The following is a 22,633-nucleotide window of genomic DNA, read 5'->3' as shown; positions in this document are numbered from 1 at the left end:
AAGGAAGGCAGATCAGCTGAAGGCACAGAGGCTCTAACGCCGGCCAAACCAGAATCCTGCCTCACAAATAGATTCCTACCGTGTGAAAAAATGAAATCACAAGAAAATAAAAAAAATGCAGTACATTAAAATTTCTAAATATAAAATTAAAAAAACAAGTGATATGGTGAGTTGTGTGTCTGGTCCTAACATAAGGCACCAGATATTTTAACAGAAATGATTGTATTCTGTATAAAACAGAGTCCCAAAGGCAATTGACTCCAGAGTGCATATGAGGCGGGTGTTGTCCTACTCGTTATGAACAGAGTCCCGTGGCTTTCTGGATCAGTGGTATCTGCAAGAAAACACAAGTGAAAATCTGATTTAATAATACAGAATTATTAAGCAGCACAGAGCTTAACTGAATTCTAAATAATGTCACTTTACATATTGCATACAAATAGTTCAAGATAAATAGAAGATCAAACAAGCATTAGTGTAAAATCATTCTGTCACCAATATAGCAACATAAAACAGCTATGTACACATCTATGCAAGCCCTGGAACCAAACATGTACCAGACAGAAACTAACCTTGGTCAGATCCACCCCGGTGAGTGCTTGCACAGAAGCCGGGACCTCAGCCAGCAATCGGTTCATTTCCCCAGTAATCTTACTGTTGTCTCCGCTTAGAATAACAATTTCATCCACTTTTGCAAGAGGTGCTGATACTTTGGCAGCAATCTGGAGAATGATATAAGGAGTATGTGAAAATTACAGTACAGTGACAAAACTGAAATGTAAAGAGGCGCATATACACCTTCAATTTCAAAAGGTGGTATAATAAGTTTAAATTATTATTAATAATAAAACACTACCTGAGGCAGACAATCCAAGACCAGCGCCATTTTGGCAGCTTCCCCGTACTGTTGATAGGCAGCTGCTTTTAACTTCATTTTCTCAGCTTCAGCTTTTCCTATGGCTTCAATCACAGATGCTTCGGCTTCACCTACTTTGCGAATTTTTTCTCCCTCAGCTTGAGCTATGAGCACTTGTTGCACCCTGGAAAAAAGGAAAAGTCAATGTTTATATATTTAGTGATAAAGTCTCTTTCCCATGTATTCGCTATACAAAATGAATTTGCCGGATACACAACTGACAGTTATAAGCAAGTTCCTGTTTCCGAGATTGGCCAGTGGTAACAATACTGGCATGGCTCCAATTTATCAAACCACAAGCTGGAAAACCTAATCTAGAAGCATGGTCTCCCAGACTGCTGAAATGATCAGCTTGCTCCATAATATAACCACAAAGCAAAAGCGCACTTCAAACTCAGATGTGCAGTATGTTCTGAAACACAGCCATTTTAGACTGAGAAGGAATGCTCTTCTTGCAAATATAGGAGATTGCGTAACCTATATTATTACTATGGGGATGCCAGCCATGCTGTGTAATTACAACCAGAATACACAACAGTAAAACGTGAAATAACAGCCAAACGACCCATCTGGTAGTATCAATTTTGCACAAGGATAGTGAACGTGAACAGCAGGAAGATAATGAAATGCAACAAATGATTACAATGCCAGATAATGGTGTCATAAAAGCAAAAGTCTTGCAATTAAACATTACTCCAGGAAGTGGGCACTCAGTAGGGACACACAACAAGTCCTCACATTAACTCGCTCAACTAAAACAGAAGCTTGAACCATGCATGCTGCTGTGTCCGATAATTATGTTTGAGTGGTTGAGTAATATTGTATGCGTTCACGGTGAGAAAGAGAGGCATGGGTATGGTTGTGTGGTTGAGAGAGGTCAATCTCATACAATGGTTTCCTCTTTGGGAACAATCTAGAGAATGTCCAGAGCTTGGATTCGTTTATTGGCGTTTTGGCAATCTAAAGGCTTTAGTATTTGACATAAAGAGACAGACATTTCCGTGTTTCTAACACAATAAAGAAAAGCACTACTACAACAAGCAGAAGTGGGAGAGGTTAACACAGTGAAGGAGTTTAAGCATGCATCTATTCTAGATGAGAAAAGGCCAGGGACTAAGGAAAGTATTCAGAATACGGGCAGACTAGATGGTCCGTATGGTTCTTATCTGCCGACACTGTGTGTTTCTCTTTTGGAATAAAGAGGATATAGAAACACACAACAGGATATAAATCAGTAACAGTAAGAGTGGCGGCTGATTTGATGAATCAGTCTTTTACTTTCTATAGCTGTGTATGTTTTCCTAAGCATTATGCAAGGAATAAATGCTGCAGGGCACATGTATATGGGAAGCGTATTCCCTCCTGCCAAGACAAGCATCAAGCTGCTATATGCCCAAGCAAACATTAGCTAGAATTCACTAGCCAATAAAAGTCAGATGCATTATAAATCCAGTTAAATACTTTAGTTAATATGCAACCCACTGCTGTAAAGAACACCTTAAAAAGCAAGCAAACAGGCAACAAATGGTTGCTCACACAGGGCATCTGGATTTTTCATATTGGATTGGTGTTCCAATAAGCCTCAGAAATGTGTTCTGTTATCTGTAAGGCTTACTTCTGTCCCTCAGCAATCTGTTGCATCCTGTAGGCCTCGGCTTCAGCTGGTCTACGGACGGTAGCAATCAGCTCCTTATCTGTACGGATAACCTCCTTCTCCTCGATGTCGATCTGCTTCTTACGCTGCACCACTTCAATCTCAATCTCTTCCTGACGAATCTTCTGCTGTTCTTTAGCTGCTTGCAGTTCGTAAGCCAGCTGGGCCTCTGCTTTCTAAACAAGGGGGGAAAAGGTAAAAGCCAATTTTAAGATCGAAAGCCTACCTTAACCAAGAATCATGCAGTTAATCACATACACATCATATAGTATTAAATTCTATATGAGGTGTGCAGATATATGCTAGGGCCCTGCAAGGCTTTAGGTTTCTAATCAAATATGAACCTTTAACAAAGATTTATATTTGATTTACCATATTGGCCCGAATATAGACCGCACTTCCCCACCCACTTTAAGTCCTTAAAGTGGGGGCGCGGCCTATATTCAGGGTTTAGCGCAGGGATGCGCAATTCATATTGCCCAACGCCCGGGACATGCAGTTGTTGGCTGGTGTTTTTTTTTCTTTTCATTTAGCAGGGTTAGGATCCAGATCCCCCGCAGCGCTTCAGGGTACCTGGATCCTCCTCTCCGGCAGCTGGTGGATGTCTGGGCGATGCGCTCAGACAACCTCCGCTGCCGGCACTTTCACCAGTGCTTCTCCGTCATAGAAGCCCCGGTGGAAGTGCTGGCAGTGTATCTAGGGAGCAGAGTGGCATTTCTAGGGGGCATAAAACATATCTTGGGGGCAGAGGGGCATATCTATAAGTAAGGTGCATTATGAATTAAGGGGGACCTTAAAATGTCTATTGGTTTTCTGTTTGTATATAAAACATATGCTGACTAACTGCATAATAGATATCAAAAATATTAAAAACACATGTATTCTTGTGTATTAGATACAATACTGTTTTACCATTCCACTCGTGTATTTTTTCTTTAAAATAGCACCTATTTTTAGGGCGTGGTCTATATTCAAGCCAATACGGTACTTTGATGTGGCTAGTTCAACGCTTTTCAGATGGCAATCAGCACCATCAGTCTGCTATATCTCCGCAGCACAGTGAAGTATGTAACGCCCCCCACCTGCTTCTTTAGATGTACAGCGAAGGCTGCCTTTCCAGGGCTGCTGTATGGTAACCGGATGTGCATACTATAGCGGCACCCCACTGCCTTCAACAAAATGCTCAGATCAAATGTGCATAATATGATATTCAGACTACCCGAAGCAAAACATGTTCCCAGTCAGAGAGCGTTTACCTTTGTGTTTACTTCCTGGCTGAACCCTGCCTTTTGCAGTTCATAGGCCCTCTTGGAGTCAGCCATTTTAGTGTCAGCAAGATATTTCACATCAAGCATTTCTCTCTTGCACAATGCTTCCTGTACGATGAAGGAAAAGATATGATAACACCTCCATACCCAACACATGCGATCGCCATAGCATATTATACAGATTCTGTACTCTATTACATACCCGTATGCCCGCGTCACGCTCTGCTTCAGCCACACCAATGTCAGCATCTCTCTGAACAACAGCTGTTTGCGTCTTCCCGAGGGAGCTCAGATATTCCACCTTGTCGTACACATCCTATGTGAGAACAAACAAAAATAAAAAGTTCAGTACATCTTGATGGTGGTTACCAGTAAGACTCGCATCAGGCTGAAAGTAAATGCTTATTGTATACGATCTTTTACATCTGCCTGTTCTCATTTCTATAGCTGGGTGGCAGACATTATCGAAGCTGCTTCCTATGCTGTAAACGGTTGTGGTTTTCGTAATAAACAGCAAATCCTAAACCAAATCAAGGTGTCTTCTGGTTTAAATTTCCTTTTTTTTTTTTTTCCTGTGCAGTCTGTCACTTTTTAGGTTACCTTGTGGGGAGACTCAATGGCTTCTTTTACCTCTTTCACTACATTTTCATACCCTTTCATACCCTTCAGTCTAAGAAACTCATCTGTAGGATGGCTTATAGAGAAAGGCCATATTTCTGCGTAATATGGAAACACCCTCTAAATATATACTTGTGGTCATACTTTTTCTATACAGTTCTTATAGCTGGTAAGGTAGAAGTCAGTCATAATTTCAACTAGTTCTAAAGTATGTTACATTTTACCTTTATGGTAAAGCTTAGGATCTCTATTCCCATCCGACCAACATCAGGAGCTGCCACCTCCCGCACCAGCTTGGCAAACTGATCCCGGTCCTGATAAATCTGCTCCACCGTCAGGGTACCTGCATAAAAGTACAGACATTTATATAGCAGATTTTCAACATTCACATAATATAAAAGGTTTGTACACAAAAAAAAACCCACAACTATGTAAATCATCAAAATACATGTTTTTTTTGTTTGTTTTAAGTGTAAAGAAAATCACAAGGACCTCTCAAAATAAAAATGAGCCAACATATAGAGCGGATGTTCACATTATATTTCAATCCAAGGGCAGCAGATAATTTGACTACGTAAGAAGATCTGATAACTGGGATATTTTTTATTTTTTTTTAACAAAAACTATAAGCCTGACTCGTGTTTCCTGGTGACGGTTACGAAGGCTGTCAGGGGTAGTAAGGTCAGAGTAAACAACAACAACATATAACTCACACATTTGTGAATAAAGCTGCAAACAATCGCGGAATAGGTTTAAAAATGTGTACTGTTCACCTTATTACTTAACGCAAAGATAGCCTCCGCTTACTACAAAAAAAGTTTTTTTAAATCCATCTTTAGTGTCTTAAGCCAGCTTTGTTCATTTGTAATTCTGCAGGATTTTGTTTCACAAGTCATGGACCTTCTAATATAATGTCAAAAAATAGTGTATGGAATGTCCACCTACCTTGACTACACAGATACAATAAACATTATTAAAACAAAGTAAAAGGACCTCTCACATAGTATAGAAGATGCTGTATGCTAGAGGATTTCTATCGTATTGAAAGGATTGAGTGTCGTGGTAGATATAATACTCCTTTAAAGCTGCTAAACAATGTGTTAACTGCTTGGTAGGTAAAATCTGATCTGGTGTACAGTTCTAGTAACAGTTTTAAATTTAAGTTCATTTATAAAAGCACAAGAGAAAGACGTTTCACATTAAAAAAAGGTACAAAATGAAAACATACAAATATACTATATACCTAGAATAGACCGCAAATGGCCCTCCAGGGTCTGGAGAACAACATTCTTGATTTCATGGGCATTTTTCCCCAAAAACTGCTCGCAAGCCACAGCCAGGAGTTCTCTCTCTGTCATGATTTTCACCTTGAAAGAAAAAAATTGATTGTCGATTAGCTATATTGCAAGATACGTCATATTATAGAGCAAGCATGACAGGACAGCAAGATCATAAATACAAGTCAAGCTCAAATATTATTTAAGCAGATATATCACTTTTCCAGACCCTAGTTTACAGGGAAGCGTAATAAACTTAATGGTGCTCACAGGTCAAAAAATGCAAAAAATGTGTATTAGTGATCCACACGGTTTTATTGCATGAATGGGAGCTATACGTTTAACCGGTCAAAAGTTTTGTGCGGTTATTTCTTCCCCTTTGGTGGGGAAAAAAGCAGAAGTTATTTTAATATATGAATAAAAACACAAAACGTTGCATTCCCTCTTTAACAATATATATAACAGGGACAATATTGCAACATCATCTCTGCAGGAAATTCAAACTTTTAGACATGGGAATAAAAGGAAGATGTGAACTTCCAGTAATCTTACATTTTACCAAAACTGCAGCACTAGATGGAGAGTATAGACCTATATAAAAGGTATAAACCTCTTCAATCATTACGAGGCAATATTGGTCAATCCATAGGGTTTTCAGTACAATACACCAGATCCCACAGGTCTGGTTAGTGGATGCTGGTGAGTGTGGCAGGTTAGCAACTGAGCCCCAGGCATCTGGCCATTCTACATCTCCAGGGAATACAGAAGAAACCTGGCTTGTTCCTCCAAACTCTTCCCCACCTATACAGACAGTTGGGTATAACATGATAACTAGACAAAAACAGGCCACAGTCAGTAAAGATCTCCCACCAGACTACCAGGGATTGTAAACCCAGACACCTGCCTCCCCTATTAATCATGTAGACAACATGTGGGTTAACTTTGATCAACACAAAATTTCAGCTGTGTAGAATAGCCTTCATCATCCGTCACATTCACAGGACCGGCTGTAATAAAACTTTGCATTAACAGAGCACTACATGGACTGGACTTAATTCCACAAGTTCTTCCAAACATACTGTAGTAACTTATTAAACACCATAAATCAAAAAAAAAAAAAAAAAAAAAGTAAACCAGAGGTGTACATTTTTTTTTTATTTTTTTTTAAGCAATTTCCAGAGTTTTTCAACACCACATTATCCGGAATGCGCTTCCAACTGAATGTTTTTAAAAATGCACATATGGTTATAAGAAAACAGGTCACAATTAGATTGTGTTAATATGCTATTTCTATCTGAATGAGCAATTTTGGTATTTGATCCTTTAACGGACTTCAATTAGCTTTGCTGAGATGTTTTAATGTTAAACAAAGTCAAAAAAAAAATCTTCAACTGCACTGAACACAGAGACTTCACAGTGCCATGCAATGCTCATCTGTCACGTCACTTTTTTTTTTTTTTTTTTTTTTTTAAACATGAAGACATCTCCATCATTTGGTAATAACTGCTTTCATACAAGCATGCTATCATATAACGTCTGTTACTGCACAAGTTAAGATACACCGATCAGCCATAACATTATGACCACTGATGGGTGAGGTGAATAACACCTTGACAAGAGCCAAATTGTGACGGCTAGAGCATCTCCAAAAATTCAGCTCTTGTTGGGTGTTCCTGGTCTGCAGTGATCAGTACCTATCAAAAGCGGTCAAAGGAAGGAAAAGTGGTGAAGTGGGGTGAGGGTCATGGGCAGCCAAGCCTCATTAATGGCGGGGGTGAAGGCTTGCCCGTATGGTCAAATCCAACAGACGACCTACTGTAGCTCAAATTGCTGAAAAAAGTTAATGCTGGTTCTGATACAAGAGGTGTCAGAACACGCAATGCATCGCAGTTTGTTGCGTATGAGGCTATGTAGCCGCAGACCAGTCAAGGAGCCCATGCTGACCCCTGTCCACTGCCGAAACTGTCTACAATGGGCACGTGAGCATAAGAACTGGACCATGGAGCAGTGAAAGAAAGTGGCCTGGCCTGATGAATTATGTTTTCTTTTACATCACGTGGATGGCCGGCTTATGAGAAGGTAAGCCGGTGGAGGCAGCATGATGCTTTGGGCAATGTTCTGATGAGAAAAACCGGGTCCTGCCATTCATGTGGATGTTACTTTGACACATACCACCTAAGCATTGTCGCAGACCATGTACACCCTTTAATGGACACAGTATTCCCTGAAGGCATTGGCCTTTTTCAGCAGGATAATGTGCTCTGCCACAAAGCAAAAATGGTTCAGGAATGGTTTGAGGAACATAAGTTCAAGGTGTTGACCTGGCCTCCAAATTCTTCAAGACTCAATCCAATCGAGCATCTGTAAGATGTGCTGGACAAACAAGTCCAATCCATGGAGGCCTCACCTTGCAAGTTACAGGACTTAAAGGATCTGCTGCTAACGTTGTAGTGCCAGATACCATAGCGCACCTTCAGAGGTCTAGTGGAGTCCATGTCTCAATGGGCCAGGGCTGTTTTGGCTGCAAAGAGGGAGACCTACCCAATATTAGGCAGGTGGTCATAATGTCATGAGCTTGGTGCAGCATTCGTGAGCTTGGTGCAGACCGCCTAGGGATTATGATTACCGTTTCTGTGGATACGCATTCCGAAAATGATGTGCTGCAAGTTACTGTACCTGTGCCACACCCGTGACAGTTAAAGCTACCCCCTCAGCCGTCTCAACGTCCTCGCACTTGGGTTGTAACGTCATTATTTCTAGGGAAATCCTGCCAAAAAAGGTAACATATTTGCACGTTTCCAGGTTTCAAGTACCAGCTTTAAAACATCCCACATACCCCAGGTCAGACCAGAAGTCACATTTCATGCAATGAGCAGCTCAGGTTTCAGGTCAGTGCTTTTTTAATTATTATTAATTAGCAACAAACATTTTCTTTAACGCAGAACTTAAGAATTGAGTATTTCATGTAAAACAGGATCAGCTGGCAATTTATTGTATATACTATACTAACAAACATAAGTTTTATTATTAGTAACCTACAGTTAAAGTAGTGCCTTTGAGGTGAGCGTATATTTTCTGTCTTATCACAAATACATTTCATGAGGTTTACTGAAAGAACCCATCCAAATTGTTTGTATAGGTCATGTTATTTTTTGAAATGCCAATTACGCATTGCCTGGATGATTATTGATGATTAATTATTTTTAAGAAAACGTTGGACATTCAATAGTACTAGGATCTATGCTGCACTAAAATTAGCAGAGGAGGTGGAACGGACTTTCACATTTTTTGTTCAGATTAATTCCAGTTTGCATATAAAAATCGGTGAGAACGCGGGATATGTTCTTTTTTACAACTGCCTTCTAACCCACAGCATACATTACTATTGCTTTCTTTTCATCTCTTGTGATCATTATATCTCCATGGGCCTATGCAAACTTGAGTTGGAAACAACTGAAGAACTCAAAAGATATGGGTCACCAATGCATAGGTGGGTGAATCAGTTTGGCTCCTATGCAGGCTCTCAAAGCCCTCATGAGGAGCATCTCTTGCTTCTCTGTGGCCCTCTACCCACATTTAATGACCAGTGCACAATTAATGGCCAGTACACTACATCTTGTGTATATAAACTATGGACAAAGGTGAATACCAGAATTTATGGATGAGTTTATTAAGTATTTGACGTGCATTACACTGGTTTATGTAACCCAAAACACTGTTTCTTCCTAGCTCCTCCTGAGACGTGGGTGTTAATGCTTGTTAAACGGTCCCCATACTTTATCCAACAGAAGCTGAGCCTTTCATAGCCATAATCATAAACCCAGCTCACGTGCTGCCAAAAGGTATATAAACCCCCCCCCTCCAAAAAATGATTAATACATAAGAAACAAAACATAGGGGCTATGGATTCAGGATAATGTATAGCTCTAAAACCAACAAGATTTCTTTAAGGACATCACTATGCTGTGCCACGTTTAATTGCAGCTTTTTGGTCAACTTGAAGTCACCTTACCATTATTTTAAAACCAGTTACAGGAGATTTATATACGCACACATATATATACATACACACACACACACTACCATTTAAATGTTTGGGGTCACTTAGCCGTTTGCTTTTCTTTCAAAAACAAGGAAATTTGTAAGTTACCCCAAACCTTTCAACAAGTGTGTGTATTTAACCAGCGTCCAGGATTATATAAATGTGCATCATGCAGTAAAGATGCACATTATAATGTAATGCGCTGAAAGTATAGCAGCAGGCATGTGTAAACATAAGGGACCTAAAAGTTTACATTGCTTGCGTTCTTGTTTACATTCCCTGCTGTTAAAACACATTCATTCATCTTACACATTCTGGACTAAAAGCAGCATGTTGAGTGCAGGCATATTTTTGTGTTTAAATGTATGCCAGCGAGTCTGAGAGTGGTCAGGAAAAAGCATTTTTCAGCGCGGCCTGGGTAGTTAAGATTCATTAGAGAAGCACAGAAAGTTGTTGCACAAACATGAGCTATATCACTTCTTCCCTCCAACTGTAGTTCTACATTAATGTGTAATTAATGTGCATCATAAAATAAATTTACTGCTGCATAAAATAAGATGTCTATGTATCTATAAAGTTTACAGGTAAAACAAAATACAAAGAAGTCATAACTGAAGAGGAATGGATGTAATTGGAACTAAATTCTAACAATTCAAACAATTAAAATGGCACAACAAAAATACTAACCAGGACTCCAATGAAAAGAGATTATGAATTCTATGTATATTACAACAACTTTTTTTTATTGTTTACAAAGGTTGCATTAATCAAAAAGGGAAAAAAAACAAATAAATAATACAAGGAAAATAAATCCAGGGCACACCAGAAGTGTATTTGGGAAAAGCTGGTATATAGTTGTACTGTGTTAGCCAGGGAAAAAATTTAATTCAAAAATGCCTTTAAAGTAATTTTCTTATCCCCTAACTGTAATAATGCAATCGTTAAAAAGGAGTCAGATCATGTTTTTCCACAATGTTTTAATACAACTAAGGGGGTAAATATGTAAAAATACCAGAGATTTATGTTTTGGGAGAACACAGCAGATGAAAATACACCATCATATGCAAACTGGCACCAATATGAAACAATCATTGCTTAAAAATGACTTTGTTACATTTTTGTAAAGATACACATGATTACAAATCTACCATTGCCATCAGGAAAGAGCGTCCATGGGTCGCTACTCAGAGAGCTCATGTGTATTACTGATTTATAAAAGCTTCACGTTACATTCAAATGTGACTCCTGGTTGAACTGAAGAGAAGGAGTAAAATGGAAGAAAGCTGAAACGAGTTAAACATTGGGTCAAAGATTGTTAAAGAAAAAAGCGTTAGTGAAGATTCTTCTTGCCACTCTAGCTGTAGATACCAGAACAAGGGAAGAAGGAATGGGAAGAGGAGCGGTGTTAGGAAGCTGGTAGTTTATTACCTGTGCAACCCCCGTCACGTACAGAGGTACGCCCTCCGCCGTCTCAATATTCTCGCAGCGACAGAGGATGGTCATAATCTCAAGTGACAGGCTGAGCAGCGTTAGAAAGGGGAAGGGGGACATCAAACACACAAAGTTAAACAGAATCACCATGGAAAATAGCCATGTGTGTAAAGATTCACATTTTAGAGTGTTAGACGTGCAGGATATTCACAAACAGAGAAGGATAGGTACAGCAACCGGGTGAACTGCTCAAATATGCTTAGATGATCCCTAGCATAGGCATAAAGCTGGAAGGATGCATTTGTTTTGCATATTTAAGAGATTATTGAAAGGTGTATTCTTTTGACATTTTGCATATATTTCTGTCAAATGTTCAAATCCAAGCTGAAAACTGTATTGTGGTTAAATAGAGTTCAAAGAATAATAAAGCAGAGATAGGGAAAATGTGTCTTTTTACATTTACCAGTTATATGTGAAGTTACATGTGATGCTAAACCATTCACAGAAAACGTGAAAAGAAATTTCTTCCACTGCAGGGATAAACTTCATGAACTGTATTCAATGTTAAATCGACATATTGATTAAAGCCTCAAGGTTGTAAGTTTGCGAGGAGGGCTCTCTACACCTAATGTATCGGTTTGTCTTAGTCTGTCAATTCTAGTCTTGTCAGACCCCTTGAATATATGTATTGTATTAAGCGCTGCGTAAATTGTTGGCGCTATATAAATAAAATATAATAATAAAGCTTATCTAGTACGCTGGCGTCCTAAGCTTGTTTCACAGGATTGGATGCCGTTGGCCAAGCGGGATCACTTTGCGAACCAAGCAAGGTATAATTAAAAGAGGTATAATTATGAGCTCCCAGGTAAATGCACACAAGATCAGGAGACAGCCGACAAGGGGATTATTTACAGGGTCTCATTTCCAATTGGGTTCAACAAAATTAAATAAAATCATAATAAAAATCAGATTGCAAAAAAAAGTTTAAAAGTAAAGAGGCAGGCATGTGTAATGTTGTGAAGAGGATGCCACACTATGCATCAAAGTTAAGTGCTCTGTAAAGAGAAAGGGGGAAAAAAAATACAATATCATTGCAGAACCTCTACTATCAGACTTGAAAGGAGTACAATGACAGATTAGACTAGATAACAGAACAATACTAAAACAATAAATTGCTACTCTATTCAGATTGCTATAGATTATTAAAGGGATCAAACATTGCTATAACAACCATGAAACCATAATGTTAGAACAAGTAGGACAGTGGTTCGAAGTAGTCAAGGCCAGTCTTTGTGTCGCCTGAGGTGCCTGCAGTCAATATAGAAATGCCCAAATGTGTAGAAGTGGATCTGGTACCCGACAGGTTTCAATAGAAGCCTCCAGTGTGTGACAGATTGGCAAAATAGACACTGGCCTGCCAAATGTATAAAGAAAGATGAGGTATGTAAATGTGTGGGGAGTCAAAGGGGCTTTTTGCCTGAGGGTCTTCTTGTGTACTCCATTAACTATGCCAGGAAAATGAAAGTATTATACAGATTTACCAGGTAAACTACTTATTAATCTACTTATTTTCCAGGGATTGGCTGCACTGTCCTTTTGTCTCCAGGCAAAGCACGTTGTTTACCTCCTGACAGCTATGAGACCGCAGCACCTAGCATCCACATCCCAATCATATACTCATTAGGCTACTCCTGGCACTCTAACCCTATGAGAAAGTTAGGGATGTCAGGAGGAGCAAGGGGTAAGGTCAAGGTAAATAACAATATCCCTTGTAAAAATGCTAAGCTTAGCTAAGGAAAGGTTTAAACGTTAGTAAATAATTTTCTACTATACCAACAGTTCCTTTAACGCTAAAACATACTGGAGCTTAATCTGACAGATTCTAAATAATTCGATACTTAACAGACATGAAGTGCAATGTTTCATATAGGTGCCAGCTTGCATAACATGCTATGAAATAAAATTCCCAGGGGGGGGGGTAATTTTATGATTCCCCCCCCAAACTTTGCTCAATACAGTTTACTAGGGAAGGGAGATAGATCACACTACTTACTTAATGTTGATTCCTTATTTCCTCACATGTAACAGACAGGATTAAGTCAGGGATATCAAGAATGACAGAAAAATTTAAAGTACGGATATCAGAGATAAAGACAGAAAAAAAACAAAACTAAGTTCATTGTGAAGACTCCTTTTATTTAATTAAGAGAACACAGCAATGGCCATAAAATCTCTGGCCTCTAGGGGAAAAAAATTGGAGAAAAAATATCCATCCATCATATGTACTTTAATCCCATCAAGACCAGTGCTTTTAAGCTATGGTACCAGGGCAATTTTTTGTCTTTGTGGTCTCTTTCTTTAACTGCTATTCCCTCTCTCATTTAGTGTACACACGCACATACACTCTCTGGCCACTTTATTAGGTACACATGTTCAATTGCTTGTTAACACAAATAGCTAATCAGCCAATCACATGGCTGCAACTTTAAACGTGGCATGGTTGTTGGTGCCAGACAGGCTGGTCTGAGTATTTCAGAAACTGCTGATCTACTGGGATTTTCATCTCTAGGGTTTACACAGAATGGTCTAAAGAAAATATCCTGTGAGCGGCAGTTGTGTGGAAGAAAATGCCGCCTATTGTTGCTGACCATGTCCACCCCTATGTATGACCACCGGGTAGCCATCTTCTGATGGCTACTTCCAGCGGGATCTCAAAACTGGTTTCTTGAACATGACAATGAGTTCACTTTACACCAATGGGCTCCACAGTCACCTGATCTCAATTAAATAGAGTACCTTTGGGATGTGGTGGAACGGGAGATTCACATCATGGGTGTGCAGCAGATGGGTGGTGCCATCATGTCCATATGGACCAAAATCTCTGAGGAATGTCTCCAGCAGCTTGTAGAAAGTATGCCACAAACAATGAAGGCAGTTCTGAAGGCAAAAGGGGGGTCCAACCCGGTACTAGCAAGGTGTACCGAATAAAGTGGCCAGTGTGTGTATATATTTTATTTTTTTCCAGGACAGATAGGTTTTTTTTGTTTTGTTTTTTTAAACGAAGCAAACAAATCTAAATTTAAAAAAACAAAACGATCTCAGAGAAGAGTGCAGAGACACATATGCACTACCTTTGTCATCTGACTGTAGCTGTGGATACGATTGGCTGTGGCATCGATCACATGCACAGAAGCGCAGGGGATCTGCTGTAGGTTGACCGCTTTGGTCACGGAGCTGTCTGCTACTGCAGTAACTATGACTACAGCGAAGCAAGTCTGTTTTTTGATCACGTATCAGGTACATCATTGATTATCTACAGACATCTTTTTGGTAGAGGTCGGGTGAATGCATCTGACTTTTTTCCTCCCCAGAATTCCCTCTATGCATTTGCCCTCCGGCGTGTGGAAGAATACTGGTGTTCTATATACGAGTCATGTTATTGACCTTAGGTCCTTACGCTACTATCGGATATAGATGTTTATAAATAAAGTATGGACTGTCTATGTGCGAGTTTCCATATAGCAAAACAGGAACCTATGATGTAAGACAGAACTCATGGTTTAACCTGTTTATGCTTCAATAAGGGATATGTTAAATACGCCCCTATAACAATAACTGCTTTAAGAAATGTTTGTTATGTCTCAACCCCTTTTCAGATGGGTATAAATATGTGCTTGTACGCAATAAAATCAGAGATCTTATTATACATACACTCCTGTCTGTGTGATTTCTCTCTAGCCGCTCGATAAAGATATCTATATAATTTGGAACCCCAAGGTACTTGGAAATTCGCCAACATCCCAAACTCCCAACTTTCAGCATTACAGGCGATGCTAGCTTTCATGAGAGTTTCAGGGGAATGAGACCACCAGCTCGCAAATAAACCAATCCCATTTATTTCTTGGGACACTGTGGCATGCTGCAGTTTTATAACCGGTAAAGAATTCATACTGAATTACTTTAGCATGCATTATTTGCTGATATAGCGTTGTTAAGGGATACCAACTTGAAATTAAGCAAATTTTGCAAATAACACATTTATTGGCAGAGTTGAAAGACATTAAAATTCCGAAAACAAAAATTAGTATTCCCTTTTAACAACTAACGTTCCCCGTTTTTAAATGTTATCGTATGCATTTAAAATTGAATTCTGCAGTGGAAGAATGTTCACCAGTGACAAGTGGGTTGTGACAAAACTGAGCAGATTATAAAGCTTAGAAGAGAAGTAAACTATTAGAAGTGAAGCAATATGCTGAGCATGCAAAGTTATGTATCATGACTCCTCAGCAGACCTTGGCTTTACTCTTGGTTTTATTATCCACCTTTCGTCCCAAAGCAATATGTGGAACAGGCCATTGGCTGTAAAATGGCACTACAGGTGGCAGGTATATAAAATGCAGGAAAGCAAACATCTGCTGCATTAGATGGAAATGTAGTTTACTTGTAGTGATTAAATCCAATAGAACCCATGTTTAGGTATAATTATTTACACACTGTGTGTTCACTGGCCCTGTCCACCCAACGCCTTACCATGCCCACCACAGGTCAGGTGCGTATTTATGACCAGCACATATGGTGCGCTGATGTGTAAGGGTTAAACAGAAAGGAATCAATGACTCGGTTATACACCCCATTTATTTCAAGGTGCTACCTTGCACTGTGAAATCAAGGTGTGTAATGAACAGAAGACAATAGACAAGACCCTAAATGAAGTAGAAGTGGAAGCTGTACTGAAACAGCCTAAACAAATTAAAAGGTGACAATATGGACAAATCTGCTTCCTGGTTATAGAGATACTTATATTACCACTTTGACTGGTATGATCTGTATATAAAACAATTATGAAATTGCAATGCTATGTATTTGTGTTAAAACTCATAATACGCTTATGTTTTGTGTTGGATTGTAGCTTTAAAGAGATTTATAGGTCAAACATGCAAAAGGAATGTACACTATACCTAGTTCTAAAACTAAAAGGTGACTATTTCATACATTTTACTTACCTCTGGGTGTCTGAAATGCACCACCATGCCCAAGCCCATCCGCCGTACACATATTGCTTTGTATCAGAGCCACAGCAGCCACCTAAAAGTGGAAAGAAAAAATAGACTATTCGTACTTTACAGAAATACTTCCCTAAACCTACAGTACAATGTACCTGAAATCACAAAAATGAAAAAATAAAAACTCATTTTATTTGAAAAACCTTTTACTTACCTACAAAACTAATTTTTTTTTAAAAAAAAACTGCTAAATAGATTCTACTATTTGTCCTGAGTTTAGAAATACCCAATTTTTTTTTTTGCTTTTTCTGCGAGTTATTGGGCAATAAGTACAAATAGCGTTTTGCAATTTCAAAATCTTTTTTCTTCTCCAAATCTTGTCATTCTGCCCCATGTGTTATTTCGGGTATCTTTGAATCCAGCCAATGCAGTTTATGTATTGCATTTTTGGAAACCAGACACCCCAAGGTATTTCAAATGATGGTATTTTTACCATTTTTATGGTATGGATTTATAGCTCCTGGTATACATCACTATCAAACAAGACCCCAATATGTGTTCAGCAATATCTCCCGAGTACAGGAATACCCCAACATATGGGTTTGTCGGGTTGTTCGGGAGGTAAAATGCCACATTTGGGAAGTGTGCACTTTTTACTTTGGAACTTTGACATCTGATCCTACTGCCCTCATGTCCTATGCAGGCCACCTTTGAAGCTGGCCAATTAAATTTACCCCATCAAAACATGTATTTTTCTTTTTAAACTAGACACCCCAAAGTATTTCAAATGCTAGTATTTCCATGCATGAGTTTCTACCACAAGCCTTTGCCAAAATTTGTGGTAGTAATTTAGTGAACTTCAGGTATTATTATTTATTGTTTTATATAGCGCCATCAAACTCCGTAGCGCTGTACAATAGGTATGGATTTACCCCAACATGTGTTCGGCAACATCACTTGAGTACAGAGATCTCACCCATGCATATGTTTGGGGGCTATAACGCCACATTTGGGGCGTGCGCTTTTCTCAATTTTGGTCAGTCTGTGCCTATGCCCTATGTTTGGACCCGGCCACTCCAATTTACCCCATCAAACCATTCCTCGGGTATTTGAAATGCTGTTATTTTAACTCTTTCCATGTAAGGTTCTGTGGGAAGCGTAGCATTGTCCAAAACGTCTTGTGAAATCTTAATGCTTCAGAATACCTTCGCTGGAAGTAAGGGGTCCAACCCCTGAAAAACAGCCCCATACCATTATCTGTCCTTTACAGTCAGGCAGGTAACATTCTCCTGCAATCCACCAAACTCTGATTCTCCTTTCAGACTGCCAAACAGAGAAGCGCGACTCCTCACTCCACAGAACACGTTTCCCCTGCTCCAGAGTGCAGTGGTGGCGGCACTCCACCCCGACGCCTGGCATTGTACTTGGTGATGTGAGGCTTGTATGCTGCTGCTCAGCCGTGGAAACCCATTCCATGAAGCTTCCGCTGCACTGTTTTTGTGCTGATATAAAATGCTAGTGGAAGTTTGGAAAGTCCCAGCTATGGAATCAGCAGTGCGTTGGCGTCTTTTACACACCATGCACCTCAACACTCAGTGACCCCACTCTGTGACTTATTGTAAAGGTGGCATCATATCGCAGTACCATGCCTGAATTCACGGAGCTCTTCAAGAAGACCCACTTTTTTTCACAAATGTTTGTAAAACCAGACTGCTTGGCTAGGTGTGGCACCTGTGGCAACGAGCCTGCTTAAGACACCTGAAAGCATAATTAAGCGGTGGGTATATATAGACATTCATGTAAACAATAAGACCACTCGCAGGACTTCATATTAACATAAAAAAATATTAATTTTGGTCATATCAACGTTTCGGTCTCCTACACGGAGCCTTCACCAGGACATACCATGAGGTAGGAGACCCAAAAGTCGGTATGACACAAATTAATAAACATTTTTGTACTTTAATATGAAGTCCTGCAAGCGCTCCTGTTTATTTTATGGATGTCTAATTGTGGTCGAGTATCAGCACATATATATTCTGTTACCAATATCCATTATTTCATTAATTATCCAAGGTCAAATGTAAAATATTTAAAAAATGTCTTGGTTCCATTATACCAGTTCACAATAGGGAAGTACGACCAGATAAACAAGGGGGATTTTCCAAAGAGTACAGGTTTATCACATATGACATTTAGTTCACCAACAGTTATGCAACTGCATTCCTCATTGTCAAGTTAGTAGTGACATTTTGTTCCAATAAACTTATTTTACCTGCAGACGGCCCTTGTTGTCAGTTTCCACACACTGAGCAGGTTCTTTTTTGGCATTGCCAATGAGGTCTGTTCATCCACAAACTCTCATTACTCAAAATGTCTCATTGCGTGGTTAAAACCGAGCCCTTCTAACTCTTTACCATAGGCAGTGCGATACAGAGTTAGGGTGTAAATCGGGCTAAGACTACAACTTTTTTTAAGACATTTTTATTTTGATATCAGTAATATGAAAATGGTGGGAGTTCCCCTTTGACTTCTATAAACTCAACAAGTCTGCCGACACACCGAGTTGACACATACCGTATTTGCTCGATTATAAGACGACCCTGATTATAAGACGACCCCCCAAAATCTGAATATTAACTTAGGAAAAAAAGAAAAAGCCTGAATATAAGACGACCCTAAAGGAAAAAAGTTTTACCAGTAAATGTTAATTCATGTAAACTATTTTTTTAAATAAAAGTTATGATTGAGAAAAATATTTTTTTTGTTTTTATTTCCTTGTATTTTCCAACCTGTCCCCCAGTTACGCACATCTGCCCCCATGCTTGCCACACCAATATGGCACTGTGGCCCATGATATGCCTTTTAACCCTCTATATGCCACTGTGCCCCATGGTATGCCTTTTGACCCCCTATGTGCCACTCTGCCTCCAGAAATGCCTTATACCCATATATCCCATTCTGGCATTTAGGGGGTTAAAATGCATATTATGGGGCAGAGTGGCATATAGGGAGGTATAAGGCATTCCAGGAGGCAGAGTGGCATTAAGGGAGTTAAAAGGCATTGTATAGAGCACTCTGCCTCCAGAAATGCCTTATACCCCTATATGCCACTCTGCCATTTAGGGGGTTAAAAGGCATATTATGGGGCAGAGTGGCATATATAGGGAGGTGTAAGGCATTTCAGGAGGCAGAGTGTTCTATTAAATGCCCCCTTAACGCCACTCTGCCTCCTGAAATGCCTTACACCTCCCTATATGCCACTCTGCCCCATAATGTGCATTTTAACCCCCTAAGTGCCAGAGTGGCATATAGGGGTATAAGGCATTCCAGAAATGCCCTATGCCCCCATTTAACACACACACACACACACACACTTACCGGTGCTTTCCTGCTGTATTGCCGGGGCAGCGGGTTGATGTCTCCTTCCGCTGCAGCCGGAAGGAGGTGGAGTTGGCAGCGGGGGTTTGTCTGCGTCCGTCGCGGATACCTTCCCCGGCTGTCAGAGATCAGAGTTCCTGACAGTCGGGGAAGGTATTCGCGACGGACGCAGACAACCCCCGCTGCTAGCCACACCTCCTTCCGGCTGCAGCGGACGTTGTCTACGCGGATCGCGTAGACGTCAACCCAACCCACTGCCCCGGCAATACAGCAGCAAGTTGTAGCAGTAGGTGTGCGGGGGTGGGGGGGGAGACAGGAGGATCCAGGTGCCCTGCAGCGGTGCGGGGAATCTGGATCTTAGTCTCATAATCAGACCTCTATTTGAGGTCTGATTAGAAGACGACCCCGATTAGAAGACGAGGGATATTTTTCAGAGCATTTGCTCTGAAAAAAACCTCGTCTTATAATCGAGCAAATACGGTATTCTGTCCTGGCTACTACAATGCCTTTCCACACGATTTCCCTCCAACACATTTCTCACTGGGGCAATCCATTACGAACATCATCAGCAGCACAGGTTTTAAATGTTAATACCATCAACAGATAAACGGAAACAGAATTCTTGTAACGTGTTTGAATAACAATAATGCAATGCTGAGCGGGTACAAGGATAGAAATTTTATAAACTAAGGTTTTACTTGGAATTGGAGTAACGGACTTTCTCTAACTTTATGAACATATAATCTCACCCATTTGAACGTCTCTAAAGTGCTTTATAAAATGTCTTCTTTCAGCAAGACAAAAAAATAGAGCAGTGCTAAATAAAGTCCGTGAAATATCTATTCATATGACATCTTCACAAAGACATCAGGTGGTACCTTCATTTACATACAAATCTGTTAAAAGGAAGGCATAGAGAGCATAACATGTTAGTCAGGTATAAAAGATCGTACGTGAGGACATCCTACAACCCTTCACCATCACCTCCCAGATGCTCCAACACAGGTAACACAATCATCGTTATTTCCACAACTTTGATTCTCCTACATTTGTGTTTTTTTTTTGTGCCTGTATCTTTTAAGCTTATGATGAAGGGTGAGGCTAAAGCAGACAGTAGCTCTGCAGTTCTACACACGGTACTGTGGTAAAACTACATTAAAACGAAAATGACAGCTGTCAAAACCATAATGTGTTATCCAAGCACAGACCAACCTCTCTCCTTAGACTCATCACACGCACACATCTATAGGTTTCTTGGAGGGCACAAGCTTCATAAAAAGAGTACTGAGGCGGATGATCATGGTGCATCACGCCCAGGGTCACTAGGTGGCTTGCAGCAGACTGAAACCAGAGGTCTCCCTACAACCAGCCCACAAACCAATACTATTAACAAACTGCAGTCCCAGCAATCACCTTCCCTCTTGTGAAGGATTGGGACCTAAAATATATTTTTTTATGATAAGTGGGTTACAGGTTTCCTACATACATACACTATGAATATATCTAAATCAGTATGTGTATTTAGATGTCTCTATAGGGTTTTCAATTTGAGGATGATGAGCAGCTTGTGTGTGTTTATATATATATATATATATATATATATATATATATATAGACATTTTACTATCTTTGATCTATTAAAGGCCAATTATGCAGCGCATCTTACAATACCCACAGTGAAACGGTATGACAAAACTAGAACTGACAAACTGTACATTAGGTAAGGAGGGCCCTACTCACATACATACATATATATATATATATATATATATATATATATATATATATATATATACACACACACACACTTACATTGTCCAAGGCTCACCCTTTTTGCTTTAATTTAGTATGAGAAAATGTTAAATCTATATGCCATGTTGTGTACACAAACCTGCCAGTGCATGAATTTTGTATCCACTGTCCATTGGACCACACCTAACACACATCAGAAGGCTGTCATCTATCGGTGCTACCACAATGCTGTATTACAGCTGTTGCAAAGCGGCACTTAAAGGGTCTTCAAGTATATTTTCCAGATAATAAATATGATTAGTGAACACTGAGCCCTGCCACTCCCTGCAGATCCTCACTGCTCAGCCTGCACAGCCAGCTGCTAGGGAGCTCCCAAAAATAACCGATGCGCGCACACATTTATATATTACATACATACATATATATATATATATATACACACATACGTTATATATTCTCATTTGCAGAAAGCAACACCATGAAACACAAACACATCCCACAAGGATGGCAAACACACACATATGAGTATGTAAACAACCATGATTACAATACATAAATAACCATTAACCCTCCATGTAGAATAGGGAAGGTTAATAGATAACACTGCGCAAGGCACGGACCTATAGGCCCTCAATGAGTTAAACGAGCCATATTCTGCCTGCAGGCATATAGAATTAAAAGTTTCAGTATGTAAGTGTTTGCGGGAAACACAATAACCGTTTCCGGGAACCCTCACATCCCCTCATGGTGGGCAATGGCCCGGAGCCCCCGGTTACCACTCCTCACCTGACACTACCAGGGCTTCGTTGGGCCCTACTGTATGACAGTTGCCCATGCTCGTTGTCGTGGCCTGCTTGAGTGCTTGCTTGCCGTAATAAGTCCGCCACCACCCTCCAGCTCCCCTTCCCCCAAAAAACAATAACAAGCAATCCGGAGACAACGTAGATACAACCAGCGCCAGGCGGAGTCCGAATCCTCAATAACCGACCTCCTTCCCCCCAACGGTCTCCACAAACGGGGCGTGTCCTTGATATCAGTTACTACTGGCTGGCTAACGGGGAAGGGATAATGAGCGCCATGCAAAGATGAAGTTCAGTGTGGGCGTGGTTTCCAGGATTAACCAATAGAATAAAAAAGGACTGACGCGCTTCAGTTTCTCTCACTGTACCAATGTGTCGTTGGAGAGATTAACCATTTCCTTGCTGGGGGTACCATGACCAGATAAAGGTCCCAGCAAACGGGAACGGGAAGCTCCACACGGTAGTAAGCGAGCTTGTGTTTAGGCGGAAAC

General features: G+C 40.1%; 1 protein-coding gene across 2 annotated transcripts; it reads right to left on the bottom strand.

The window, feature by feature from the left end:
• Positions 1–295: 295 nt before the first annotated feature.
• Positions 296–22,177, bottom strand: LOC149286100 (flotillin-2-like). 2 transcript variants are annotated; one of them, XM_089494479.1, is made up of 11 exons: positions 22,129–22,177; positions 16,210–16,291; positions 11,204–11,294; positions 5,700–5,823; positions 4,681–4,799; positions 4,041–4,154; positions 3,827–3,946; positions 2,532–2,746; positions 857–1,040; positions 573–722; positions 296–334 (listed from the first exon to the last, which is right to left on the bottom strand). In XM_089494479.1, exons 1-11 carry the CDS (start codon positions 22,175–22,177, stop codon positions 296–298), a joined length of 1,287 nt encoding a protein of 428 aa, XP_089350605.1. The 2 variants fall into 2 exon arrangements, with proteins under 2 accessions (XP_089350605.1, XP_089350604.1); XM_089494478.1 differs by lacking the exon at positions 11,204–11,294 and adding an exon at positions 8,410–8,500.
• Positions 22,178–22,633: the final 456 nt, after the last annotated feature.

The sequence above is a fragment of the Sceloporus occidentalis genome, unplaced genomic scaffold (genome assembly GCF_023333645.1).
Source record: "Sceloporus occidentalis isolate IW3139 unplaced genomic scaffold, rSceOcc1.0.p SCAF_72, whole genome shotgun sequence".
Classification (NCBI taxonomy): Eukaryota; Metazoa; Chordata; class Lepidosauria; order Squamata; family Phrynosomatidae; genus Sceloporus; species Sceloporus occidentalis.
The sequence above is the reverse complement of the archived record's forward strand: the minus strand, read 5'-3'. Positions and strand labels throughout refer to the sequence as shown.

What these genes read in the sequence shown, in the direction of transcription:
- LOC149286100 (XM_089494479.1), bottom strand. Translation starts at nt 22,177, where the DNA reads ATGGGCAACTGTCATACAGTAGGGCCCAACGAAGCCCTGGTAGTGTCA. An exon ending in CCATTTGCGGTCTATTCTAG is followed by an intron (nt 4,800 to 5,699) that starts GTATATAGTATA and finishes ACTTTTATGCAG; the next exon opens with GTACCCTGACGGTGGAGCAG. An exon ending in TCTTGGATTGTCTGCCTCAG is followed by an intron (nt 723 to 856) that starts GTAGTGTTTTAT and finishes ATCATTCTCCAG; the next exon opens with ATTGCTGCCAAAGTATCAGC.